Genomic DNA, 27989 nt, shown 5'->3' with positions numbered 1-27989 from the left:
CTCAACTCTGTCCTCCCTCTCTCCTCTCACCGACCTCTCACCCCTCTGTCCTCCCTCTCTCCAGTCCACGGCTTCGTCGGCGGAGGACGACAAGTCCCTCCTCTGCATGACGCCTCAGACCCCCCTGGAAGGGGAGGGGCCGGAGGCTGACGGACAGGTGGTGTGGACCAAGGCCCCGCCCCTTCCCACACCCGAGGAGAAGATGAGACAGGTGGCCCAGGCCGTGCCCACAGACATCATCCCCATCAACGTCACAGGTAGGACCCGCCCTCCCCCCACCCCCACCGGTCCCCCCGGCAACCAACCAGCCATGGAATCAGCATGGCCGTCTCCTGTTGGGTTGAAGATGATCTCGACCAGTTTCGGTGTTCCTACCCTCTCATAAACCCGATCACAGTAGAGAACGCTGTAGCGCTCTGGTTGCTCTAGTTGGGGATACACAGGATCTAGCTTCTCTGTCTCTCTGTCTGTCTTCCCCTTTGTCGCTCTGTGTGTTCTCTCTCCATTTTCCTTCTCTCTCGTCAGTCCCTCTCTATCCACCTGACCTTGCTCCCGACTGTGTGTGTGTGTGTTTGTGCGCGTGCTAGTATACAGGAACAGCAGAGGGGGTGTATGTGTGTTCTGAGCATGCCCAGTGCGTCCCGGTGTTAGACAGAGCAGTCAAAGGTCAAGGCAGCTACATAACTTCATGTCAAACTGCCAGCGCTTTGACAGAGGCTGACACTACCACAGCAACACACGCACATACACACACACACACACACACGCTGAGTGAGAAGTCTGGCCCCAAGCGTGGCTGCCCTGTTGGAGATTCAGTGACAACATATTCCCAGTAGCAGCACAGAAGCCTCCTGGAGGGGCTGTGTAGAGGCTGTGTAGAGGCTGTGTAGAGGCTGTGTAGAGGCTGGCCCAGTGTAGTGTGACGGTGTAATGGAGTGTACTAACGAGGAAACTCTAATGAAACAGACGAACTGAAGGATGTGTCAGACCAATTAGCAGAGCATGCTTCTTGTCCGCGGCACTCTAATTACTGTAAACGAACGTACTGTGTATAAACCCATGGTCACTGTGTGTCAAATCCAAGGCCATCAAAGTGTTGACTGCGACGGTTTTTCAAAGAATATTCTAGAAAGAGCAGTTCCCTAAGATGCCGTGAGGGCCCCGGGCAGGCTAAGAACCTCGGTGTTGTCACGTGTGTGTATGTGCATGCATGTGCGTGTGTGTGTGTACCCATCTGCAGTGCCCTGCATGTTTGTGTGTGTTTGTCAAGTTTGTCTTTTGTTTGTTCCTTCTGTTTCTCTTTTGGATTGATTTGCATGTCAAACCCTTTCTGACATCTTGTATGTTTTTGCACGCGCCTCTTTTTTTATTAGTCACTAACGGGCTGGTATTGTTGTTGCCTGTGTTTTCCGCCTGCCTGCTCTCGCCCTCCCGGCCACCAGGGGCAACGTTTGACCGGCAGGCCAGCATCCGCCGCTCCCTTATTAACACTGACACGATCTCCCGCCGGCCCAAGAAGGTCAAACGCAGAAAGACTATTTCAGGGGTGCCCGACAACGTCAACCTGGAACTAGGTATGGAACCACTCCCAGCTGCTCGCTGTCCCATAGACCTGTAGTCATCCAGCCTCCACCACAGTCCTCATCCCCTGGTTAGAGACAGTCTCACTCATTCCATCTAGCTGCTGAGGGGATTGCTCTTCTGGTAGAGTCTTGGTAGAATCTTTTCTTTTCCCCTCCTCAAAGAAATGGAGGCATCCCTTCATCTGCCATCTTCTTTATAGACTCTGTACGGTCATCTTTCACTCATTTTAGAATCTCCTTCCAGAATATCTTATATTTATATCTAGTACTGCACTTTGCAGTCTGTCATGGTAGAAAAACCCAAGTACATTCAGCCACTTCAGAACTCATATTCCCTGGGCCATGCGTCTGTTGTGTGTGTGTTAATATTTAGGGCGTCTAAGGTTCTTGGCATGTGTGTCACACGCCCCATCACTAAACAGTGCTGAAAATGTAATCCTGAAATTCTTCTGGCAAGCTGTCATCTTTTGGAGATTGTGGAATGAACCCATGCTGATCTAGATGGGAGTGCACTAGTAGAAGAGAGAAAGTGTCTGTGTGTGTGCGGGGGGGTTCTAACCCAAACATCAGCATCAGCTCCTCACAGATCTTGTGAAACTGAACACCAAACTCAGGAATACAGAGTGTGAATACTTCCTGCCTCCACCCTACTTGGTCATAGTTAGTTGTTGTTATGGTAGCCCCCTACCCTACCCACATGGTCCCAGTATAATCTCTGACCCTCAAGCCCGACCTCATTGACCTTGGAGCAAATGAGGTCACATAGCTGTGACGTTAGCCAGATGCTAAGCTAAACTAAATCTGTTAAGTCTCCCCGGGCACAGCAAAGTTTATTTACATATGACGGGGTGGGGGGTTGGGGGGTAGTCATGTGCGTTCAGGAGAATGTCATTTCTCTGTACGATGAGATGAGTAAAGGCGATAGGGACTGAGCTTTGAAGACAGAGCTGGCTGAATGTCTTGATTACCGCTCTGTGGTAATTCCTCTGCTTGCACCAAGGCAGCCTGTGAAGTCGAGACCTGCAGCTTAATCTATTGCGTACAGCTGCAACACTGTCACTCTCCCTTTTAGCGCGGGGGGGGGGGGTGTGTGTGAGGAAGAGAGTGTGTGTGTGTGTCTTCGGGGGGAGTCTGGCCATCAACAGGCAAGCCAGCACAGATGGGAGACGCATCAGCCATCCTCTCCTATTTTCCAACACATTCTTCACTTTTTTTTTATTGATGCGACGGTATGTGCTGCATGTCTTTGGGTGTGTGTGTGTGTGCGTGTGTCTGCAGGCTTATGTGTGTGGGACTGCAGGAGAGTAGATGTGTGTGTGTGTCTGTGTGTGTGGCAGAAATTGTATATGTGTGGGACTGCAGGAGATTATATAGATGTGTGAGTGTGTATACATACATGTGTGTGTGTGTGTCAGATGCTCGTTGCCTTACCAGCTGCCCGTCCTGGTCCCTGAGGATTGTTCGCCCCTCCGATCAGACGGAACAAGAGCCAGACTAGGAGGGAAGCATAGTGGGAGTCTGCTCTCTCTTTCTTTCTCTCTGTCTCTGTCTCTGTCTCTGTCTCTCTCTCTCTCTCTCTCTCTCTCTCTCTCTCTCTCTCTCTCTCTCTCTCCTCTGTTCCTCCCTCCTTCTGCTCCCTAATGAAGACGACCGGCGGTTATTAACGCGTCAGACGGGGCCGCAGCAAATCACATTAATTAGCCTCCCAATAGACACAACTAATCTGATCGACAGCCTGCCAGGAGAGAGACACAGAGAGAGAGAGAGAGAGAGAGAGAGAGAGAGAGAGAGAGAGAGAGAGAGAGAGAGAGAGAGAGAGAGGATGGGAGGAGAGAGGAACAGATAGAGGGTAGCTTGGTTCTTCGTCTGGTTAACCTTCTCTCTCACTCTCTCTCTCTCTCCGTTCTTCTGTTCTTCCACAGCGGCGAAAGGGAGAGGCGGCGAGCTCCGGCCGCATTCCATGTTCATCCCGGGACAGTACTCGACGCTGGGACGGGTCGGGAGCGTCAACTCCTCGCTCCGCCGCTCCGACACCCGGGAGTCGGGCTGCCAGACCGAGGAGGTGAAGATCGTCCCTCCGTCCATGCGGAGGATCCGCGCTCAGAGAGGACAGGGCATCGCCGCCCAGATGGCCGGGATTTCCACTTCCTCTTCGACAGGAAATATGTCTATCTCCAGCGGGGACATCTCGGGGGTGCTGGTCCTGCCCCCCCATCTGAACGGAGATGCCCAGAGGTTTCACAGCCTCCCCCGCCCAGGCGCCAGGGTCTCTTTAAGCGCCGACCCCATCTACAGTAGCACTCCCATCAGGCCGGAGGTCCACACTGCACCCCAGAGGCAGATTGGCAAGCTCCAGGTGGACGACACCGTGGTCCATCTGAGGAATGCCCCCAGGACAGGCACTCTTCCCCGGCCACGGTCCCAGGAGGTAAGGGGGTCCCAGACAGGGGAGTGGGGAGGGGGTCCAGCCTGCATGGTGTCCCCCCACGCCGCCTACTCCACCTCCGTTATCCCCAATGCCACCATGTCCTGCTCAGCCGAGGTCATCACCCTCCGCCACTCCCCCGGCCAGCCCACCCAGTCCCCCGGCCCCAGGCCTCTCAGCCTGGCCTCCAACGCTGACTCTCTGGCCTCCACCCACAGCACCACCTGCCCAGTCCTCGCCCCCGCCACCCCCAGCGAATCAGGACGCTCCGACAGCAGCATGCACAGCGCCAGCACCGTTGCGGCCACGCCCCCGCCCTCGGCCGACGACCAGTGGATCTACGACACGCCCGAGAACGTGGTCACGCCTCGCCGCCCTCTGACCTCCAGCTGCTCCACCCCCATCAACCACCTGTACAGTAGCTTGGAGCGCTCGTCTCGTACCACCACCACCACCGACTCCAGCTCCCTCTACTCCCAGGACAACGATGGCTACTACACCTCCATGCACCTGGACTCCGGCCTGCGCTCGCGGAACCACGGCAGCGGCCAGGGTCACGGGCTCGCCGGCGGCCGGGCTAGCAGGCACAGCATGTACGAGTGCCGCGAGCTAGCCCACCAGGACGACGGAGGCAGTCTGTACAGTGACCGCTCGCTCTCTCGCAGCATCTCCCTGCGCAAGGCCAAGAAGCCGCCGCTGCCCCCGGCCCGCACCGACTCCCTCAGACGCAAGCCAGGCGGCAAGAAGCCACTGGGCAGCGTCAGCGCCATTAGCGGAGTTGGCGCGGGAACGAACAGCGCGGTGCTGAACGAGACGCTAATCGCTAGCCTGCAGCAGAGCCTCCAGATGGGGCTCCGGGGGGGGAAGGGCAAGGGAGCGTCCCCCTCGCACAGCCCCTGCAGTGACTACGACGACCCCTGGGTCCTCCGCCCGCGGAGTCAGAGCAGCGTGAGCGTCGCCAGCTCGGCAGCCTCGCTAGCGGCTAACGCTAACGGGGCCGCGGTGGCTAACGTCTACTCCCTCTGCCACGTGACGCCAGCCCACAGCGACACAAGCAGCCTGCGCTCCGACTACGCAGAGTCCTGGATGTACTACATGGACTACCCCCGTAACCACGGAGAGCAGGGGCCGCACTCCCCCTCCAGGCACGCGACCGCGGCGGCAAACAGCGCCCACCCAGGGGCTCTTCAGAACGGAGGCGTGGGTGTCCACAACCACAGCAGCAGCCAGGGCTCAGCAGCTCCAGGCCAGGAGGGAGGAGTGGCGGTCAAGCCCAAAACCACCACTTCGTCCCCGGACCGGGTTCACCGGCTGACCTCGCCATCCAGCGGCTACTCCAGCCAGTCCAACACCCCCACAGCAGGCACGCCCGTGCCCTCCTTCATGAGGTCCACGTCCCCGTCCGGGGGGCGGCCCAAGCCCAAAGTGCCTGAGCGCAAGTCCTCGCTCCTCTCCTCCGTGTCCATCTCCTCGTCCTCCACCTCCCTCTCCTCCAACGCCTCCGACTCTCTCAAAAACTCCGGCCCAGCCCCCCCGCCCCCTCCGCCCCTGCCACTCTCCTCCGCACCCCAGACCCCCATCTCCCCGCCCCCGTCTTTCCCCCCCCCTCTCCCCCCTTACTGTAGCCCCGGCTCCCCCCCTCTGCCCCCCGCGCCTCCGCTGCCCATGACCCCCGAAGGCACCCCGATGAGCCCCCCTCCCTACTCCACGTCTCCAGACTTCCCTCCCCCTCCCCCCCCAGAGGCCCTCATGCGCCCGAGTATCTCCTTCAACGGCTGTCCCCCCAACCAGCCCCCGCCTCCCTTCGCCTCCCTGGCCCCCTGCCCTCCTCCCCCTCCCCCTCCTCCCCCGGCCCCAGCTCCGGCTGCACCCACCGCCACCCCCTTCAGCCTGAAAGCAGCGAAGGATGCTCTCAGACCTGCCAGACCGGCCAGCACCGCCGGCGCCACCAGCCCCGTCAAGGAGGCCGGCAAGCTCTCCAAGCCGCTGGTCACCCCCTTCGCCCTTCAGAGTGTCCAGCTGCGCTCAGTCAGGAAGCCAGAGCAGCTGGTCAGCAGCCCAGATCAGCCCAGCGCTGAGAGGGCAGGAGGGGAGAACATCTGGACCCAGAAGCCCTCGACTCCAGAGAAGTGTAGGAGACCACAACTGCCCTCTGTCCTCCCCCTGCTCAACTGTTCTTCTCCCGAAGAAAACACCCACAAGTCGCCGTCCGCGTCTCCTGTCACAAAGCTCTTTGAGGAGCTGTCCCTGAACCGCAGTAACACCGAGGTGCAGCCAGAGGACGCTACCCTCAATGGTAAACACCAGGAGCCCAGTCACTGCCTCTCAAATGGCACAACCGACGACCAGGACAGCCAGCAGTCCCGTTTCCAGAGCCCTCCGGAGACCCCCAAAAGCTCCACTCCAAAACAGAAGCCCCCCACCATCTCCAAGAAACCCAAATTCTCCCTGCTTGGCCCCCTACTGGCTCCCAAGCCTGTTCCTGAGGAGAGTCCCCTTCCCACCCCCAGCACAGGAAGCCTTCTGGAGGGGACCCGCACCCCTTCTCCCATAACAGGGGACCAGGTAGATGCTGGAGAGAGACAAAAAGAGGAAGAAACAAAGGGAAGTGAGGCAGGGGAAAGGGTGGAGGAGGAGGAGGAGGAGGAGGAGTTGGAGGAGGAGGAGGAGGAAGACAATGACAAGGAGGAGGATCAAGCCTCCGGAAGTTCAGAGGCTCTGACAGATAACAGTGAGCCTACAGAGCCGCAGGAAGAGACCCAGTCCCAGGACTTCCTTCCCCAGGAGACGAGCTCCGACCAGGGGCAAGGAGACGACGCAAATGCCGGAGGGGAGGAGGACGAGGACGAGGACTGCGCCAGCAGCACCACAGGGTCGGTCAGCTCCAGGGATGATGACAACGGTAAGTGTCAGCTCTTATGTTTAGAACTCATTTTTAGAAAATTGTTAATAAGACTGTCGTCTCCTGATGTTAAATACGCGACAATCACACATTTTAAATCAACGTTCGTGGAATGCCACACGTGTCACATCCTCTGAAGTTCTAGTTTAGAACCCTCCTCATCCTCCATGGCCGACGGCGAGGGCTGTTTGGCTGTTGGCTGCGTGGACACTGAGCTAGCTCGGTGTGTGGACGCTGAGCTAGCTCGGTATGTGGGTTGCGGGGGTATTTGTCACAGTGGTTCAGACGAGAGCTGTGCTTTAACGCTCAGAGCCATCGCTGGGGTTGAACCCCACTCTTCAGCTACCTCCTTCATCTCGGCCTTTCTTTAAATCCGTCCTTCGGCTTGTACAAAGGGGCAGTTATTGGGGGCAGCCCCCCCCCTCCCCATTTCCTTGATCCTACCCTAGAGAGCCGTCTGTATTGGGATCTGAAAGCCTTTTTTTAGACTCTTGAGAGGCGGAAAAAGGTTTAGAGACGCGCTGCAAATTGCAGAGTCTGATATGATCTCAAATGTACGGCTTTTCCTTCAGAAAGAAATGCCTGAGGGGTAGACAACAAGCATGTCTATTCTCTTCAAACGGACGGTTGTTGTGCCGGCCATTAGATCTCATTTCGATTTGGCCTTAGGTGCAAGGCATCCAGCGTGTAGAGATGGAGGACGTTTTCTGTTGAGTTTGTGAAGCTTAGCGTAGCCTAGTCTTTAGCATGCTAATCACTAGGCCTATAAACTTCTCACACCCACTGCTAATGAAGCGTTAGCCTGTGGTTGACTGTAGAGTGTCATTGAGGGACCCTGGAGCTCACCCCGGCCTCCTCCTCCTCCTCTGGGTGGAAGGGCTTAGTGAGGGACACCACTGCGGCAGCCGCTTGGATTTATCCTCTCTCTACCTCCCTGTCCCTCTCTCTCTCGCTCTCGCTCTCTCACTCACTTACTATACAGCTGTCCATCCTCTCCCTCCCAAGCACTCTCATCGTTCCCCACCTTTCTCACTGTCCCGCTTTTCTCTCTCATTCTCTCTCTTCACTTCTCTCTTTCTCTCCCTCCTTTATTTTACCTTATCCCGGCTTCTGTTTCTCCATCTGTTTGCCTCCCTCCATCCAATTCATCCTGATTTCCAAGGATCTATTTTTTTCCTCCACTTTGCTCTTCATCTATCACTCGCTCTCACCCTCCTCTGCTACTGTTCTCTCCCTCGCTGTTTCTCACTGTCGTGCCCTCCTTACTTCTCTCCCTCCCTCTCTCCCTCCCTCTCTGAGGTAAGGGAGGGGGCAGCAGTCCCGGGGGAGGCCTGTTCAGGGGACGGGGGGGGGGGGGAGGGAAGAGGGGGAGGGGCCCACTGTCTCATAGGGGAGGGGAGAAGAGATGGTGGGAGGGAGGGAGGCAAAGAGGGAGGGGGGGAGCGTAACGTGAGATCGCCTGCAGCGGCTCAGGCACTCGGAGTGCTGACATGAGCGAGGGAGGAGGAGGAGAGACGCTGAACTAAAGGAGAGATGGATTTATAAAAGAGAGAGAGAATGTAAGGAGAACAGACCAGCGCCACTTCCAAACATCCTTCCATCTCATAGGCTGCTGCCGCTGGATAACTGACCGCCACTTTGTGTGTGATCTCTGTGTTTGTGTGTGTGTGTTGCTTGTTCCACTGTTGCTGTCAGTCTGTGTGCGTCTGTTTGTGTGTGTGTGTGGAGGACACGCGTGTGGACATCTGTGCATTTCTTTTCCGGGTGAGATAATGGAGCGATGTGTATGCACGTCTTAATTCACTTGTCTGTGTGTGTGCGCACTGTTTTGTAGATTTACCCGTTTTAACACGTCCTCCTTCTATCTCAGGTGAAGTGTTTGACCCCAGAACGGCTGACTCTCCACTGGCCCCCACCACGAACGGGGTCCGCCCGGGGGACATGGTGACCCCCGCACGCCCACGCACCACTGAGGACCTCTTCGCAGCCATCCACAGGTACAGAGGCACCTCTCTATCTCTTTATTCATCCCCTCTTCACCCTGTCAGCCTCTCCATCTCTCTCCTCTTCACTCCACCCTCCTCAACAGTATCCTGTTTATCATTCACTAGTGTCAGTCTCGCTGTCTCCCATCTCTCTCAGTCTCTGTCTCGAACAATCTCTCATCCTAAAACGACAACACCGCCGCCCTTAACACCCACACAGCTCCTTCTCTTCGTCTTACCGCTCTCCTCGGCCCGTCACTCCTCCCCCACCCCGTGCCTCCCGCCCTCCTCCTCCTCCCCTCCATCTCCCAGTCATAACTTTAGCCGGGGCTGTCCCGTCTCGTAGCACACCCATCCGTCACGCGGCTGCTCTCTGGCGACTCTGAGTGCTCCGCCGGCAGAGTAGCTTTCCCTGTTACGTGTCCGTCATCCCGGGACCAGCGGCGGCTGGGGACTGGCTGGGAGGATGAGGCGCCAACAGGGAGAAGCTGCGCGCCGCTGGTTTTGTCCCTGGTGGGAGCCTGGTTGAAGCGCCCGCTAGCTTAGGAGCCGTAGCGTAGGAGCCGTAGCGTATCTTAGTGGGTGAAAAGGCTGTTGCTTCATTCATTATTCATGCGGTCGACACCCCCTGGTCCTCATCTAGGTTAGAGGCTGACGGAGAACGTGTTCTCTTTTCTATCTTAGTCTCTCTTTCACTTCAAAGTGTGGGTCTCTCTATCTCTTATATCTCCCTGACCTTCGCTCTCTCTCTCTTTTGCGCTCTCTTTTGCTCTTTCTTTCTCTCTTACATCTCTATATCTCTCTCTCTCTCCTGTACACTCTGTTCCAGTCCGCCCATACTCTCTACGGTCTCATACATGATGTACATGTTCAAAAGGAACACACATATATCACTCACGCTACCCGCCTCTGTGTGTGTTTGTGTGTGTGTGTGGGCTCATCCAGGTCACGTGCCGTGGAGTTTTCCAGAGCGTCACAGGATTTCATTCCAGGGGATTTGATTTCTTCTGGCTTTGTGTGTGTGTGTGTCTGTATGTGTGTGTGTCTAGGCTCCTCCATGTAATATAGCAAACATACACAGTAGTTAGTCCTCACTCAAGCTGGGTTTGTCCTGAGAAACAAAGGGCTGGAAAGGAGACAGGAGAGGAGACTAGAGAGAAGACAGGATAGTAGACTGGACTAGACTGGATATTAGACTAGAGAGAAAACAGGAGAGTAGACTGGACAGTAGACTAGAGAGAAGACAGGATAGTAGACTGGACAGTAGACAAGAGAGAAGACAGGATAGTAGACTGGAGAGGATGCAGGAGAGTAGATAGACACGGCCTGATCACCAGCTGCTGCTTCTAAGAGGAGGTAAATCCAACAGTTTGTCTTCTTATCCTCTCACTCTCTCTCTGTAGTTCTCTCTCTCCACTCTCTCCATCACGCACAAATGCAAACAGAGAGAGAGAGAGAGAGAGAAATGGAGGACGATAGCATGATTAAAACCTGAATGAATTGTTTTCCCAATCCCAGCGGGAGTTGAGCTGGCTTGAAGGATTTGGACAAAACAAAATCAATGCAGCCCTGAAAACCTAGATGGCAGACTTGTTTGTTTTTTCTTGCGAGCACACTGGATCTACATCTTCTCTTTCGTCATCCCTCTTTCCCTTTACCCTCTCTCTTTCTGTGAAAAGTCCCCCCCCCCCCCCCCAGGAGTACATGTCTGGGGTTGTTTGTGTGGACTTCAGAGGCTTGGGCAGCATCAGTCATGCCACTCAGATGTGTCTCTGCTGCTTCCTCCATATGCCAGCATAGTCAGGTGTGAGGCAGGGAGGCGTTGCGTAATCCGCTGCCTCTCTAACCTGGGGGCTGATGTGCTGCAGGAGATCTCGGGGGACTGTGGCACTACGCCCGTGTCAAGGTCGGATTTAGGTTTCCGGATGCAGGCTTTCCACTGGCCGTTTCCACTATTATGTCCTACTGTATCACACACGTTTTGTTTTGTGTCCACTGAAGATGAAGCTGCTCCTGTAGCTGTGGCCCCTTGTCACCCCTGTCAGTCCGGGACTTCCATCTTCATCCCCTCTCCTTCCGGGGTATTGTGGTGTCTGTGTCCTCTGTTTGAAGAGAATGGATTTAAACCTCTTAATTCTGTATCTGATCGGGGATTAAATACTTGGTCTTCCCCCCCACCCCACCTCCTTCACCCTCCCTCTCCTTTCCCAACAAATCCCTTTTATCATGTCTATCCCCCCCCCCCTCTCCCCTTCGCTCCTCTTCCTCCTCGTCCTGTTCCTCTTCCTCCCTGGTAGCAGGGGTCCGCAGGGCGAGAGCCCCCCCCGGTTGGAGCGGTGCGGAGTGGGCAAGTAGCCCGGCACTGTGATTAGCCAGCCCTGTGGCGAAGCTGGCTTCAGATTAACGTCCTAATCCAGCAGCACAACCACTGGACTCGATTAATGATGCTGTTTTCCCCCCCTGCGCTAATCCCATGCCTCCTGCTAGTCCCGGTTTAAGCACAATGCTTACTACAGGGATGGCTAAGCAGACCTCAAACTGGCTTGTATGTGTTCATTACAAGGCAGGTTTCGATAGCTCCCCCTGCTGTTGAGGATGCTGAAGTGTCTGGTGATTAAAAAGGCTTTGGGCACTTTTCCCAGTTTGTGCTGTTGATTAATTCCATTGTGCCCACCTCAAAGGGCTTCTTCAGAGCTGCAACGTCAGCCGTTTCGGTAAAGTTATTGCCGTTATATTAAAGATAAAAAAGCACTTCCCCACTATAGCCCATCACTCATTCCGTCAACTGTTTTCCCTGCTTCTGTGTGGCTTTTGCCGGTGTTGCACTCTGGGATTGTTGGGGGGGGGGGGGGGGGGCATTGTTGACACTTGGCAAAATTGGGACACGGTTCGAATGCCACGTTTGACATTTCAAAATAAAATACGAAATCAATGGGCTGAGCCAAGGCTGGTGTTGACTCTTTAACTGTTACAAGGCTCCAAGAATGTGGAGCAGCCAAGCATTTGGTCAATGAGAGAATAATTGCAACCATGAATGATTGCAATTATGCAAGCCTCGCTCTACCCTCTCTCCTGCCCTGCCTTCTACAAGACTCTTTCATCATTTCTCTCCCCGTCAGCTCTCTTACGTCAGCATAACTAATCCTGCTCTGATAACTCTCCTTAATTGTCTCCTCTAGCACCATGATAACCTGCTCTCTCTCTCCATCTGCAGGTCCAAAAGGAAGGTTTTGGGTCGTAAGGAGTCGTCAGAGGACGACAAGTCCCAGGGCCACACCCCGTCTCCCCCCGTCACCCCCACGGGGATGACCTCCCCCAGCCTGGCCGCCTCCCTCCCCCGCCCGTCGGGCTCCATCCAGAGGAACCTGCGCAAGTCGGCCACCAGCAGCGACACGTTCAAGGCCCTGCTCCTGAAGAAGGGCAGCCGCTCCGAGACCAGCTTCCGCATGTCCGCCGCCGAGATGCTGCGCTCCACCGACCCGCGCTTCCAGCGCACGCGCTCCGAGTCCTCGCTGGACCCGCCCTCCTCGCCCACCAGCCCGCTCAGCCCCTGCGGCTCGCCGGGCCGCGGCAAAAGGGCAGCGGAGGAGTGGCACCGCGGCGAGGGCCTCGCCCTCTCCGCGCCCTCGTCCCCCTCCTCGCCCATGTCCTTCGGCGGGATGAGGTACGGACGCTCGCGCACGCCGCCCTCCGCCGCCAGCAGCAAGTACAACGCCCGCAACCGGCTCCTCAGCAGCCCCATGACGGTGATCTGCGAGCGCGAGGGCGAGCTGGCCGAGAGCGAGTACGCGGACAGTCCGGCCTGCCGGCTCAGCCCCCTGCTGCACAACTCCTACAACGGCACTTTATCTGAGGAGGGCAGCAGTTAGAGGGCAGGCCCCCGCCGCCCCACATCTGGGGATCTGAACTCATTCGCTGTCGAGTGGGAGGGGGAGGAGCCGAAGGGGGGGGGGCCTCTCCTCAGACTGTGAAGCCCTTGCGCCCGCCCTGCCTGGTTCCAAGTCCAGTCGGGTTCTGGACCTGTGGACGCGGACCTTAGAGGCCCAGGAGCCCTCAGAAACTGGGCCGGGGCTGGACTCAAGTCTGAAGTGGAGGCCAGTTCAACTGCAGCTTTTTTCCGCTACTTTGTGTTTCCGTTGGGGTCCCTACAATTTCATTTCCGCTTCTTTTCATCGCTCCTTTGTGTTACAAACAGTAATCGTAGCCCTTCTCCAAAGCCTGGGGTTCTTGGTTGGTTTTCACCTTTTGATTTTGTTCTCCTGTTAGAGATGTGGTGGTTCTGCTGAGTGAATGCAGGTGGTCCTTTAGGTTTTAGAAGGTTTCTCCAAGGACTGGGACAAAGCGAAAGTGAAATGAAGGACTTTTCTTTGTTTTCGCTGCAGTGGTGCTCTTAGCTTGGCAGTCAGACAGAGTGGTCAGTCATTTGAAAGTGTACTAAGGGGCTTGCTGTAAAAAAGCCTTGTAGTTCTGCTCATTGCTTCTGTCAGCTTAGCTCTAGAGTGTTCTAGAACGCCATGGCTTGCCAGTCTACTGTAGAAGGTAGAAGATTTTTAAAACACTGGGCGGAACGCAACGGTACATCAGCAAGGGTTCCAGGAAACTGCTCCAGCTACAGTCCTCATCAGGTTTCAACACGTTGAAGTTAAGTTTGCAGGTCTGCAGTTCTTCAGTGGTCAACGGAAAGTGCAGAGGGGCTAAGAGTGGCACTGGGGGTGGACAGGTGAAGGCACACAAGGACAGCGGCTGGGCCTGCATTGACACAGACAAACGTTGCATTTTCAGTGAAGGTTTGGAAAACCTTTGGTGTTTGAATTTTTAGTTTGTAGATTTTGCACTGTCTATTTGTGTTCTTCTTTCTCTGTTTGTTGTGATATTTTAAAAACCATGTGTTAGAAATTGTTTTATTAAGGCTGTCTTAAGTCAACCATTTGGAAATTAAGAAGGAAAAGTAAACAGAAAATCTTAGCCATCTTAAAAAGTAAACAGAAAATATATTTGTTTATTTGCTGTCCTGTTTTGTTTGTGATCATTGTGGTTACCAAAGAATTTAACCATTAAATGTAGCCTGATATCCTGAAATGGACACAATCTTGAATTTTGACAATATTTAGTAGTTTGGAGAGGTGATCTATTAGATCCTTTATCTATGGCTGAGGATCACGCAGTTACCATCATGATGTTGACCTTTCTACCTATTTCATTTTCCTCTGCAGTTTCATATGGTTCTTTGTGTAAATACATGGTTATGTTTGGACTTATTTTCAAAAAACCTGTACGTATTCATTTTTAGAGCCCTTGTCAAGGGAGTGGTTTCCTTTTGTAGGCTATTTATTTACGATTAGTGTGACTGCGACAGTGATGGCCCCCTGGTCTAGCCAATCGGTGGTGAGACGGGGGGCGGGATTGAGGAGAGTGTTGGGTGAGAGGGGACTGGAGAGCCCTCTCTTATCCACTCCGTGGTCTGCTTAGTTCCCCACAGTCAGAAAAGGACAGGTTTACGAATACCAACTCTAATTTGCAACCTTTCCAAACTCAAGTTGAACGAAAAGGTAACAACAAAATAAATAATAATAAAAACATACGTCACAACGCAAGTGTCATGTTTTTATTTGTTCACGTATTAAAGTTGTTGAAATCCTCCTCTGGTGCCTCGTCTCCTCGTCAGTCTGGTGCTGTGTGTTCCAAGAGGAGGCGACAGGCGGGAGACTCATAACCTTTTAACAGCCGTAATGGCCCATGTTTAATCACCTGTGACCAGAGTGTGTCCTGGCCAACTCCGACCCAGCCATGATGGACTGCCCCCCCCCTCCCCCCAGCCCCACATGACAGGCATTCACAACGTCTCAATCCCAGCAAGTTGAATCAGAGGAGGAGGAGGAGAGCGAGAGACAAAATCAGGCTTGGTGGAGGAGTGGATAAACAGGTGTGTGTATATGGAGGTGTAGGCATACTGCTGATCGTCTTGTGGATGTCTGCGTTATAAAACAAGGTGATATTTAAAGACTGTGCCTCTTGTCTGGTCTCTCGCTCCCTTGCTCCACCTCTGATTCACGGCCATCTGCCAGCCCGCCGCACCAAATCACCGCCTCATTAGTGCCGTAGCCATGGCGCCCACACTCGTCCATCATCCTGGGAGCTCTGGAGGCCATCGGTCACACCTCTCCTCCCCTCCTCCCTCCTCTCCCAACAGGGTCATCACTTGTGTCCTTCTCAGGAGTCTGGATGTCCGATTAGCAACACTGCATCATCTGGAATCCCATAATATCCAACTGGTGGCAACTGCAAGCTGAACCGCTATGCGCCTGTGTACAAAATGAAGCTTCATCCAAACTGTCTACACCTACAATGACAATGTCGAAAAATCCCACCACAGTGTATGCCCTCGTCATATGTCATTACTGATGGATTTTGTTTTCACCCTGTTCAGCTTTGACTCGAGCCTTTTTAGCTCCCAGGTACAGCCCATCACCGGTACATTCCCAGGGAGGGAGACATTTCTTCCCACCTCTGTCATCCATCAATAGTTTTTCAATATTTTCAAGTCATGCCATTGCCTGTGATTCACTGTAAACTCCGTTTACCAGCTCATATATTCAAATGTGTGGATCAATCTCTGCCTGGTTATTCCAGACAACCCACTCTACATATCACTCACACATGAATCAATATACCACCTCCTACCCATAATCACCGCATATAGGCCCCTTCCCCCGCTGGTCCTTCACTGTCCCTGTGCTTTGAGACAGCCCCCCCACCCACGCAGCACCGGTAAGAGAACAGCACTGCCTTGGCTTGTTATGAGTGTGATGAAAATGTACTAGATGTCAAAGTGGAGGAGCTTGGCTCAATCATGGATGATCCGATTAGCATTTTATTCCAGCTTCCTGACCTTTCTGTTGGCTTTTCCAGCAAATATCAACAGCCTCATTTCAAGGAAATGACAAGACGAGATCGACGTCATGCCTACAGTTCACACCACAGATAGGAGCATCATGACTAGAGAAATACCTCTCCTTAGGAGCACAACAAACTGTATCTGACTGTGCAGGGGAGGGGGGGGGGGTGTTCAGCTTTGTTTCTGCTGAGTGTCTGAACATGATATTGGGAACAATCCTCCCAAAATAAAGGCAATGACTCAGCGTGTCTCTCTGATGGTGTGGAGGGAGGGGAGCAGGGAGAACAAGGGAGAGATGATGGTGGGGAGAGGATTGCACAACTGCCGCAGCTAAAGGTCACGACCTTCAGAGCATGTAGGCCACACCTGTGTGCCTCTGGATCTGAACCCACATCGAGGTTACAAAGAACACACAAACACATCAGGTGAATGGAAATTAGGGGTGGGGGGAAAAAAAGATTCACATATGAATCGCGATTCAGTCTTCTAGCGATTCACAATTATTTTTTGGTATGATTAGAAGGCAGAGTATTCTGTTTTATAACTTGCCATTAGCAGAAACAAAACGTATAATGTCCTTTGGCATTTAGAAGTGTCATAAGGGCAATTACACTGTCTTGTAGAAAGTAACTTTGCAGGAAGCCTCTGTGGCTCATTCTCTGAAAGCTGGGTCAGTACCGCAACAGTCTGGGTTCAAATCCAGCCTTCACCCTTTTCTGTATGTCTTACTCCCTATCCATTCTTTTCCTGTCACACTTCAATGAAATGTCCAATACAGCATGTCAAACTGTTTAATTTCCGTGGCAGTACACAGAGCATACCAAAAGATTCCCAACCCTAATGGAAATAGTTGAGTAAATGTATTCATCCTGTTATTCTTCATTCATAACATGATGTAGACATATCCTTTAAATATTTCAGTGTGGATACACCCACAATACATTGCTTACAATAGACCATCTGTTTTATGTTTACATACAATTATGATAAAAGGATAGAAAGGCACCAATTAGCTTTTGGCATATCTATCAATAAGAAAATAGTTAAACATTCATTATGACATAGGCACACATTAACCTCAGTGCATTTTGATGTGTATAACTGGTCACTAATACAGTAAGTAGTAGCGGTGTCCATAGTCAAAGTGCATTATGTAAAACTGCCATAAAAAGATTTGCGTAATTGTTTTATAAACTGACCATTTAGTTAGTTAAGGCCAGTTAAGGCTTACACATGATCTAAAAACAAGCCGTCCCTTTAATAACCTTCAGATTCAAAGCATAAAAAAAACAAACACGTCACACTGTTTTTCTCTCTATTTTCAGAAGTCACCTAAACCTACATTGGAGAGGCACCTACGGTCCATCCCATTAAGCTGTAAAATCAATCCCACACCAGTGGAATGTAGGAAGCCTGTGTTCTTCCACCGCAACCTGTCACCACCCCCCCCCCCCCCCTACTCCCCATCTTCTTTCTTGAGGATCCAGACCTCGTTCGTGCGATTGGTCAGTTTGAAGGGGCTGTCGTAGCCAGCGATGTAGTATGGCGTTTCTTTGTAGGGTGCGCCGTCCCTCTGAAGGCTCTCCACAAGTCTCAGAAGCTCCTCACGGCTCTTCTGTTCATTAGAGAAACCTCCGTAGGTCCTAAGTAAAAGTTGTCAGGATTAAATACATAGATCTTACTTCAGGAAGTAGAGAGTAAAGATACTACGAGCTCACGGTTACTTAAGTTTTGCACGAATATTATTACTCTGTTGAAGTTTTTTTTCCCCCGCAGTGTTTTAGAAGGCACTGTGATCTCTCCTTCAATGTCCACCTCACCAAGTGTTTCGCTCGGTCATGTCTGTTGGAGCACAGAGAAGCCTTCACACTCGGGTGTCCTGGTGTTCCGCGTACCTGACGTAGGCAGTGAACTGCTTCCTGTTCTCCACGAAGATGTTCTCCAGGTCGGTGGGCCGGGGCGGGTCAGCCTGATGCTCTTCCGGGATGAAGAAAGACACGGTGAAGGAGGTCTCACACGCCGGCCCGGCCCCGGGGTTTACCAAACACGACACGGGGGCCGTCATTTCCACCTTTAGGTCTAGAACACGAGAGAAACACACACACACATTCAAACACACACACACATTTAAGGACTGCTTGAATTGATTATTAAAGAGGGTGGGTATAGCTCGGTAGTTTGAGCACTTGAACTGCAGAACTGGCAGGTTCAAAGCCCCCTGTGCTGTCAGTTGCTGAGGATAAAAGTATCTGCTAAATGAAATGACGATTTATTCATTACATGCTCACGGCCAACAGGTAGGTAATATGTAGTGAATGCATTTTAAGTGTGAAACTGATCGACCCTAGACCTAGGGAATAGCATAGGGGACACTGAGACACCAACAAAACAGATCTTCCAAAGCGTAACGATAGGATATCAAATTCACTACAAGAGACATTGATTACTACATTGTCCATTCGGGAAACTATCCCACTCTAACCAGATGGTGAAAGAGTTAAATCTGTGACACTTTCCATAAAAATGACTTGCAAAACAACTCACATGTTCCAAGTTATACATTGTGCGTGACCCAATAAACTCTCATAGTACATTTAAATGACCACGGTGTACTTCCAGGCACTTTTGAACTTGAAATGATTGTCTCACTGGAGTTTTAACTTACATTTTATGATTACATAAAACTAGCATGATTGCTCTTTCCTTCCTCATACAAGATATCCACTCATATAAGCTTGTGTTGTGTAAATGAGTAGGCTACATACTCTTTTCGTTGCTGCCTTGGATGAAGCGAAAGAGACGTTTAAAGCCAGTGCTCATTGCTTCACCTTGCTGCATCCCCTCGATAGTGGTGCTCACCCAGTTGGTGGCATGATAGGTACGGACTTCATAGTCTTGTCCCTAAAACACACATTTATAAACAGATAAACATGGGGGTAAGCAAACAATCCAAGGCTTGTGCAACGTTGTATTGCTTCTTTTATTGACCTAAAACGAACGCCTACTGTACCTTACTCTTCTCCGGAGTAAACTTTGGGGTTTGTAGACCAGAAGAGAAAAGAACTTGTCCAACCGCCTTTAGCATATTTCTGTTGTATTCAGAACGGGGATTATAAATTCATTAATGTAGATCTGTAGTATGTCTGTAGTATAGCTATCTAGAGCTCTAGCTAAGCCATACAGCGTTAAGATATACATTCCTTGAATGGGGCAGCCAGCTACTTCAGCAGCTAGTATACATACCTAGTCTTGCAACTCATTCAATGCAGGAAAACAAATATTCTGGATGTGTTATCCAACTGAACGAGCCAGCTAGCAACAGTACTATCTACATTTTCAGTGCTTTCACAAATTTGCTGCAAAATGTCTAGCTCCCACAACTGTGCTTAACTTGCGATACACACACATTCGACAAGTAAATAGTATTTACCGTTGAATAAAGTTGATGAAGGTTAGTGTAGGTGTCTCAAGCAGATCCAATTTCTTCGGGTGTGGTGTTTGTTTACGTAAAATGTATTTTGTAACATGTGAGCGTAATACGTCAGGTGCTTAGACACGGCTGCTGTTGATTGGTCATCCAGGCTATTGGATAACGAAAAGTCATTCATATTTATAAATTGCGAAATCGTGTATTCGTATAAAAAATAAGAATCCACACAAAACACCAACACGATGGTTTGTAATAAAGGCATTGTATTGTTAATAAGCACTGAAATTAATTCATAGCAACTCAAAATCAACTAAAACATATTTAAAATGTAGCAATTAAAAAGTATTTTAATAGCAAATATTACATTGCCAAACAAAAGTAAAAACATCCCTTGACTTGATGAAACATGAGATTCAGTAAATATTGAAAACCTGCAGTACTAAAAATATGACCATACAATAATATATGTATGCAGTGTTGAATAAACAACCATATTAAATTCACAAAACATTCAGCCACAAATTCCTTAGCTATACTGGCACTTTCATTGCTCTGTTACAAGAGTTCCTATCACACCCCCCCCCTCCCCTCCCTGCAATACCTGTCCTTCCCTCCATCTCATCCTTATATTCCTCTATCCTAACTTTATACCATCCATCGTCCCTCATATCCTTCCATATCTTCTCCCCTTCTTCTCGATCTGGCCCCTCTCCCTATATCTCTCTATCTTGTCTTCATCCACCCTGGTTCACTTCAGTTTGAGGGCAGTGCTCTTCCTGTGAGGGATGTCTTTCTGGACCTGGCGTGCTCTGGAGCCAAAGCCCAGGGACTGCAAGGACTCGGTCAGGAAGCGCTGTGTCGGGGACACGCACAGCATCACCAGCAGCTTGGAGTCGCCACCTAGTGGAGCCACAGAACAGATGAGCACAGAGAAGGTTAGCCAAGTCCTTCCGCAACTAACTTTAAATAATTCAAGATGATAAGAGTCTTAATAATTCACCAAACGCATTCATGCAATGTGTCGTTTTTGTGCTTCAAAATAACCATAACGCACAAAGTATACGAACGGCCAGTTTCTTGTCTGATGTTCAGAACAACCAATTGGGAACGGTAGGTGTGGCCTGGACCCAGTCTCAAGTGGCCTGGGCCCCGTTCGTCGTAAGGGTTGAAGCTAAACAATTGTCCCTTTAGCCCGTTAACATTAGCGAGATGAGTGAGAACAGCAAATATCGGTTCGTCAACGGCTGATCCGCATCCAAATCATGTGGTTAATTTCAATCAGGCTAAACTTATCAGGGAAATTGCACGTGCACGTCCTACTTCAAAAGGCAGGAAAGGTCGATCACCAAAACCGTGATTTTCTAACGGTATGATGGCGGAAAAGACGAAAGAGAGAGCGGTGATAGGCTATTCTCGCCATCCGAGCAAACTATTATAATGAGTCCAGACAATAAGCATGTTATCATGGCTAAGTCAAACACCGCCACCGCGGCCAGAGCAAGACAAGCAGCTTGGCAAAAAATTGCAGATAAGCTAAATGCGAAAGTTTTGGGGAAATGTATAGGCTCATTTTAAGTGCCTCATTACCCCAATCAATCAGATCACATTTCTTTAAATGTGCCTGCTGGTATAGGCTTAATGGAAATTAATAATCGAATGAGATCTTGCTAGCGAAAATAATGATCTCAACTCTTTCAGAATAAGTAGGCTAGATAAAAACAAGGCCAAAGAGTATCTAATTGATACGAATTCATAGACAATTATGGGGATATATGTAGGCTACTGCGCTTATATCATGTACTATATATGTGTATATGAATGTAGGCCTATGTGTAAATCCCTCTTTAATTTCATTGACTGGGACATGGCCAGGGAATATGATGAATTGAGTCATCAGCTGGTTAGCGCCAAGTACACTTTTCTTACAGCAACGCATGCTGCGGCTTTGCCAATGTTTTCTGCATCGCCTATACTGTATAAAAATGTAGCCTATAGCCTACCTGACGCAAAAAACCTCAAGGCTATGCAGTCTGAAGCACAGTTAAAGTTTCAAGTATTAGTGTGCTTTATTGTCAATTTCTTCACATGTCAAGACATAAAAAGGAATCGATATGACGTTTCCCACAGTGAAACATATAAAAAGAACAGGCACAACAGATAAGACAAGACATTTCGTAAAACATAGCGTTACATATTCACATACAGCAGCATAAGCTCATAATAAAGCATAAAGCTTGCTGCAGCGTGTGATATTTGCAATGTACAGCCCGAGAAGGTCTTGCAAATAAATGAGTCCTTGTCGGCTGAATCGATATCGCTCAAACAAGAACTCATCCGTGTGAAATAAAGGATCTTGGCAATCGCGAAGAACTCTATTGGTATGGAAAGCTAATCGAACTAAAATATAGCTCCTTGGTCAACTGGGTCTCTCAAAAATGGAGCTGCCATGTTATTTTCCGGGGGTGTGGCAAGCTTATCCAGCTACACTTACGTTAGCCTGCTCTGGAGCAGGTTAGTGCTAATTGATATGTTACTATGGTGATTTATCGAAAGTTGCTTCCACAACCAAAAAGAGGGGCGTTTTTTATCTTTTTATCTAGACGAATACCCCTCTGGTGTGTGGAGACTTGGTCGTTTGTGGTTGTGTGTGTCTGTTGACATCTTTACACAGGTGTGTGAGCCTCACCAATAGCGTCCTGCAGCAGGTGGGTGAGCTTGCTGTTTCTGTAGGGGACGTGGGGTCTCCGCTCGGCCAGGGCTCCCAGCACGTCAGACAAGGCCGACAGGCTGCGGTTGATACAGGACGTCTCCCACAGGGCGGCGCCAGTCACCCCCGACATTCCTACACGAACACAGACAGATGCAGCATCCCTGAATGTGACTGTCAGTGGCATTCACTGACAATGTGAGTGTGCAAGTGTAGCATGAGTGTGTGTGTGTGTGTCAGTCTTACCCACACACTCGCTGCCAGCCAGGTCCACTAGCTGCAGTTTTGTCTTAAAGGGCGCCTGACCAATGCTAGTTCTGGGGGAGGGGCATGGGGAGTGGTAGGGGGAGTGGCATGGAGAGGAGGTGGAGCTTGCAGAACGCTCGTCCGGTGAGCGGGCGCTGGGGTTGGCACGCCGACAGCGGGGACTCCACCACTCCTTCTGGTGGGTGCGCTGCATGTCCTTCTTGGCATTTTGTAACCTGCGGGCTGACAGGAACATCACCAAGGTTACTCACCACAGCGATATGACAGACACACACATGGCCATGATACAGACAGATGTCACCAACAGCTGATGTCTACATGAGGGATCTGCTCTTTTGGTTTTCTGCATTCCTGTGTCTGCTAAGGTGTGACTGTCACTGTGAGTGTAAGCGTGTCTCTGCCTAGGTTTGTGTGTGTGTGTGTGTGCGTGTCCACCCAGGCTTGTCTGTGTGTGTGTGTGTGTGTGTGTGTCCACCTAGGTGTGTGTGCGTGTCTCACCCAGGCTTGTCTGTGTGTGTGTGTGTGTCCACCTAGGTGTGTGTGTCTCACCCAGGGCCAGAGCGTTGGGGCTCTTGGAGGAGACGGTGAGGGTGACCACGAGGTGTGAGCGTGAAGAGTCTCGGTGCACCAGGGTGGGGCAGCGCGCCCTCAGCTTCAACACGGAGCTCATCAGCTGCATGACGTCTGCCGAGCTACGCACCAACCTGGGGCGGGGCGGCAGGACGTCAGCCAACACACACACACCTGAGCAGACTCAAACTCACACGCTCTCACACACACACTCCCTTACATGCACTGTCGCCATCCTGTTCCTCTGAGAGTCACCACACACACAAACACACAGCGGTAGTGGACTCACTCGTAGGTGAGGCAGGGAACCTCGCTGGTCCCTGTGCTGGTGGTGAATATGTCCCTCCTGGCCCCCGTGGGGACCCCCTCCTCGTCCTTCGCCAGCAGGTCAAACACCTCGTTGTTGTAGACCTCCACCACCGACACCTCCACCATGTGGCTTTCCGGAGGCTTCTCTGAGATCAGCCTGTCACACACACACATACAGGTACACACACACACACACAAACAGACATACACACGCACAGGCAAGATGCACACAAACAGATCCACATGCACGCGCACACACATACAGATCCACAAGCACAGGTCAGGTCAGCATGCCATCTCACTGACAGAGCATGAGGTTAACCTAACCTCTCTCTCTCTGTCTGTCTCTCACCTGAAGAGCTCCCAGGCAGCTTTGGGGATGATGCCCCGTCCAGCGTCTGTCTCCAGTCCTGAGGGGCTCTCTGGCTGGGAGCCAATCATGGTGTGTGTCTTCCCACTCCCTGTCTGTCCGTACGCCATTATACACACGTTATACCTGAAAACGTTGACCCCAGAAAAAGGTCTTCAATTGTTCAACAATGTGTTTTCATTCCAGGGCTTTCATTGCAATCGTATTGTTTTACAGGGTAACATGATGCTGCATTTCCCTCTTGTGCTCTCTAATCCTGTGTAATTACTTTGAGTACTCCAAGCTTCGGTTCTATTGCTGATCAATAAACACGGTAAGTCATTATTCTTCTTAAGGGCAACTGCGTGTGGGTACTTTCAAACAGTCTAGACTACTCTCTGTTTGACTCCAATGAGGTTAGCAGTGGTCCACTCACCCGTCGAGAAGGGAAGTAAGGAGGGGCTTCACTTCCTCAAACACAGCATCCTGGGAGTCCTCTGGTCCATGCACCCTGTCAATCAAAATGACCATGGTGACAGATTCATTCCAGACTGTTTCATATACTACTGAAATCAACAATACTAATTTACTATAGTGTTAAATGTTGAGTTATGTTGAGTTATTATAGTTAATGGTTATGAAACATACCTCTCAAACTCAAACATCTTGTTGAGGACTGGGTTCCCCATTTTAGTACAATTCACAAAGACTGTGTCCTAGGGCCGCGGGTGCAATGGGAAAAAAAGCATATATCATATGCACTATTTGTACGTTGTGTGTCAACTAAAAGAATGTACATAAACAGATGAGGCCCTGTCAAGTTTGACTCAAGCTTTCAAACTTGACAGGCTGAGTGCTGAATCAGCAGCAGGTATAAACTCACATCATTAACAGCCTGAACCACCTCCTCTGATGAGGCACACCTGAACAGAAAAGTCACACCAACTGGTTTGAGACAACCTGGTCACTGATAAATATACAGTACTATAATAATACGCAGTTCAGGTACAAAACTGCGGGCTTTTTTACCCCAATGCTAACGTAGACGCCTGTCCATTGTCAAAAGGAAGAATCGGGCGCACTCTGCAGTGAACCCTGATGTTTCCCCTGAGCTCCTGTGAGAAGGAGGGAGAGAGAGAAGAAGCGAGGGGGGGGGGGTTAACAGATCCATGTGTGTGACTCACTAAGTAACAGATCATTCCAGAGGCACAAACTCTTCCTCACCACCAGGGTGTTGTGAAGTATTCTTCTCCTCAGCCTCTCTGTCTTGCAGCGCTCCTTCTCCTCCTCTAGGGAGCGCTCCAGAGCCTCTACACGCGCTTGCAAACCTAGAAATACAAAGAATAAACAGATTCTGTTTATTGTACAATAAAAAGATTATATCTCACACATATGTAATAGCAATGTTGGGAATGTGTGGCATTGTGTCCTGAAAGAAACTTCAAGTAAACTGTGGGGGAAATAACTATAATGCAAACTTAATGTGACAATCGGTGAGTCATCTTACAAGCTGGAGACTTTAGCCGGTGGCTTAAAACAATCCCTAGTGGATAGTAAGTGTCCATTACATCACAAAAACAAGAGGATTAGCTCCTCAAATATTAATCCTTTTATTGTCTGTGACTTCCCCATGCTATAGTCGTGCCATGTCAAGCTGTGCCATGCTGTAACCGTGCCAACAGTGGCCAACGCTCTCAGGTAAAGACCTTTTGACCCTGGGCCAGATCTTAATCCCTTCACAAACACATGTATGAACATGCACTCTCACCTACACACACACACACACACACACAGAAACACACCATGGCGTGCAAGGAAGTAAAATATATTCTAGGCTTTCACAGTGAGGATGAATGCATCACGCAGGCTTAAAGCAAATGCCAACCAACTCCATCAAAACTCAACAAGGGATTATATGAATGTCTGATTTGAGACGGCTTTAAGACCACGCCCATCTGATATCCATCTACAACTGAAGATGGCTTGCCCACAACTTGCCACTGCTACACGCAGCTAATAAAGGCAAAGGCTAATAGGCCTGCCTGCGACACCAAAGTGGCACACATACACTGGCCCTCAGACTCCTAGAGACAGATGTATACAGAGTTTGCTCAGTTTGCTTGATGTACAGTATAAGCTATGACTCAAGCCACCAGAGCTGAGCAGGCTCTCCCTCCACGGGACTACACCAGCACGTGATTGGCTGCTGTAAGTTGTTGTTTGGATAGGTGCTCAGACCTCCAGACCCGCTGTGTCGCTGATTGTGTCCTGGCTGTCAGAAACATAGAGCGTCTCAGGGTGTAGCATTCACTGAGGACCAAAGAGCTTTGTGTTTCTTGTTGAGCTGTTCCTAGTTCTGTTTATTGAAACCCTGGTGGAAATGGAATGGTACTATTTTAACATTATTCACTTAAATTCACCTTAATAACCACTAAAAGCCAAAATGTCCCATTACATGAAAACTCTTTGACCTCACCTGACCTGCTTTACGTACGTGACACCTGCCTCACTGAGCCTGTGTCACCAAGGCAACCAAGTGACGCAGGGCACAGGACACGACACATGACCTTGGAGAACCCGGCTGACAGGAGACTTATCAGAGGGTGAGTCCCGAGGAGGGGAGGGGAGGGAGGAGTTGGAGGGGGAGAGGGATGATAATCTCTCCAGCAACCAGCCTTTAAGCCCATGGCAAAGCACTGAACATAAGATTCTTCTGAATGGAGAGACAGGGTTGGAAAGGTGGGGGAGGGATAGAGAGATAAAGAAAGAGAGGGTGACAGACACAGAGAGAAAAAGAGGAGTGGGGGATAAAGAGATTGGGGATAGAGGAAAAAGAGAAAGGAAGCAAAAGAGAAAGAGAGATGGAGTGAGGTGGAGAGGAGTTTCAGGTACAAGGCAGCGAGACATATTAAAGAATCCAGACAAAAACACATCAGAATCAAATAATGAAGAGTGGAAAATGAAGAGAAAGGCTAGATTATAGATTGAGTATCTGACTATCTTCACACACTAACTTCAAATGGTCACTTTCTTAGTCAAACACTTCTTATTACAACCCATCATCCGGAACTTCCTGGCTGAGTGATCTCACGATCCTGGCCAGCCAATCAGGTACTCACTTTGCACGTTGTCACCATGCTGACCCTGTATGGTGGCGTTGGTCTGGCCCACCGTCTCCTGTAGCTGCTTGCTCTGATCCTCGAGCTCAGTGGCAAAGCCCGCATACACCGCAAACACATCTCTCAGGTCCTGCTTCAAAACCTAGAGTAGAACAGAAAGAATGCGTGAGTATGTGTGTGCATCTAAACATTCCTCCCCTTAACCAAGGGCCTATAGATGATGGAAAGGTAGTGGGCCAAAGCCAACAAACATTCTCAATTAACCCCCCACCCCCCGAGTTCTGGATGCTTCCGGACATATAGAGGTCTGCACCTGGACTTCAGACAGCAGTTTGGCCAGGGCAGAGTGAGTGCTCTTCTGTACACTTCTTTGGTACTGCCGCTGTTTCTGGACTTCTATTTGTTCTTCATGGCCCCGGCGCAATTTACCAAGGCACTAGAAACAGACAAGCAGTCGGTGATTAATGTGTTACAAACACATATACAATATAAAATGCTTAGTAGGCCTAACCTACCTGTTGATTCATACAAGCCTGGTTGTGAAAGCAAGCCAGACACAAATGATCCCTTATTTAATCTACTTTTAAAGGGGGAAATCAGTGGATTGTGAAGGACAAATTAGTGGGCATCTGGTGTCTGCTCTACAAGCACCTTATCCTTCAGGCAGTAAGCACTTCCATCTGTCGTGTGATTTCCTGGTGGTAAAATGGCCGCTGGGTGCCATGGGTATGGCTAACTCAGACCTATTGTTCTGGTCAGATCAATGACGGTATGTGTCAGAATAATTTTTACAATGCAGATGAATGTGTCATCCGATTTACCTCAGCAAGTCTCAGGTGAAGAATTGCATTTTCAGTTTCCAACTCTAGAATGCGCTCTTCTTTACTCTGGAATCGTTGAAAAAAGACTGTTAGGTAACACCTTGGTAGTCATCCATTCCATGATTTGTAAAAGGTGATTGTCAAAATAGCGGAAAGCGTAAATAATGCTTCTGCTAACAACTGGTAAGCAAGGTTTGACATAAGATAAGCTAACTTCCGTTTAACATTATGGAGAAAAAACTGTAAAACGGCATGCGTAAAAGGCTACCTACCCGCAGTTTGTGCTCCAGAAGGTGCACTTGATGTGCAAATATTTGGTCCCGGTTAATAAAGAGTGGCATTTTGCATACAGGAGAAATGTTCCTCGATGTACAGGACAGTCTATCTAAGACCGAACTGTCAACTCGCTTTCTCGCAGGTCTGTTAATGCGATTACGCACGGTCAACACTTTTCCAAGCGGCTCTCCGTTTGTGCGCAATTTGCGTCCCGTTGTCCGGTGAGACGTACGATCTGATTGGTGCTATAAACTTTTGACAAGTAAAAGTTAATTGAGGGACGTTCATACTACTAACAGGTATAAAGACAAGGTTCTGCTATAACTGTTTATAAATTACAACACAATGTGT

General features: G+C 50.4%; 4 protein-coding genes across 9 annotated transcripts in view; 1 reads left to right on the top strand and 3 right to left on the bottom strand.

Annotated features, from left to right (window-relative positions):
- nhsl1b (NHS-like 1b) overlaps positions 1–13856 on the top strand; it is a 93739-nt gene extending 79883 nt beyond the window's left edge. For 5 of the 6 annotated variants that reach the window (XM_062467236.1, XM_062467240.1, XM_062467241.1 and 2 more), the window contains exons 4-8: positions 65–257; positions 1443–1574; positions 3506–6910; positions 8781–8907; positions 12110–13856. In XM_062467236.1, coding sequence (XP_062323220.1) covers positions 65–257; positions 1443–1574; positions 3506–6910; positions 8781–8907; positions 12110–12764 — 4512 coding nt within the window. In that variant the 3' untranslated portion in view covers positions 12765–13856. The remainder of the gene's footprint in view (positions 1–64; positions 258–1442; positions 1575–3505; positions 6911–8780; positions 8908–12109) is intronic. The other variant, XM_062467237.1, reaches the window with a different exon arrangement.
- The window catches only part of fbxo25 (F-box protein 25), a 244625-nt gene that overhangs the window by 173574 nt on the left and 43062 nt on the right, over positions 1–27989 (bottom strand). The gene's annotated exons all lie outside the window — the stretch shown is intronic.
- hebp2 (heme binding protein 2) lies at positions 16566–19349 on the bottom strand. Its single transcript, XM_062468150.1, has 5 exons — positions 19221–19349; positions 18801–18879; positions 18556–18691; positions 17686–17869; positions 16566–17433 (listed from the first exon to the last, which is right to left on the bottom strand). The coding sequence occupies exons 2-5, from the start codon at positions 18873–18875 to the stop codon at positions 17247–17249; spliced, it is 582 nt and encodes a 193-aa protein (XP_062324134.1). The 5' UTR covers positions 18876–18879; positions 19221–19349; the 3' UTR covers positions 16566–17246.
- Positions 19630–27772, bottom strand: kif25 (kinesin family member 25). The gene is made up of 15 exons (XM_062468149.1): positions 27635–27772; positions 27363–27428; positions 26855–26977; positions 26542–26683; positions 24647–24750; positions 24452–24537; positions 24306–24345; positions 24071–24138; positions 23859–23933; positions 23426–23569; positions 23054–23230; positions 22744–22898; positions 22174–22416; positions 21907–22062; positions 19630–20120 (listed from the first exon to the last, which is right to left on the bottom strand). Exons 1-15 carry the CDS (start codon positions 27701–27703, stop codon positions 19969–19971), a joined length of 1800 nt encoding a protein of 599 aa, XP_062324133.1. The 5' UTR covers positions 27704–27772; the 3' UTR covers positions 19630–19968.

This window comes from Osmerus eperlanus, chromosome 8, assembly GCF_963692335.1.
Source record: "Osmerus eperlanus chromosome 8, fOsmEpe2.1, whole genome shotgun sequence".
In the NCBI taxonomy this organism is placed as follows: domain Eukaryota; kingdom Metazoa; phylum Chordata; class Actinopteri; order Osmeriformes; family Osmeridae; genus Osmerus; species Osmerus eperlanus.
The sequence above is the reverse complement of the archived record's forward strand: the minus strand, read 5'-3'. Positions and strand labels throughout refer to the sequence as shown.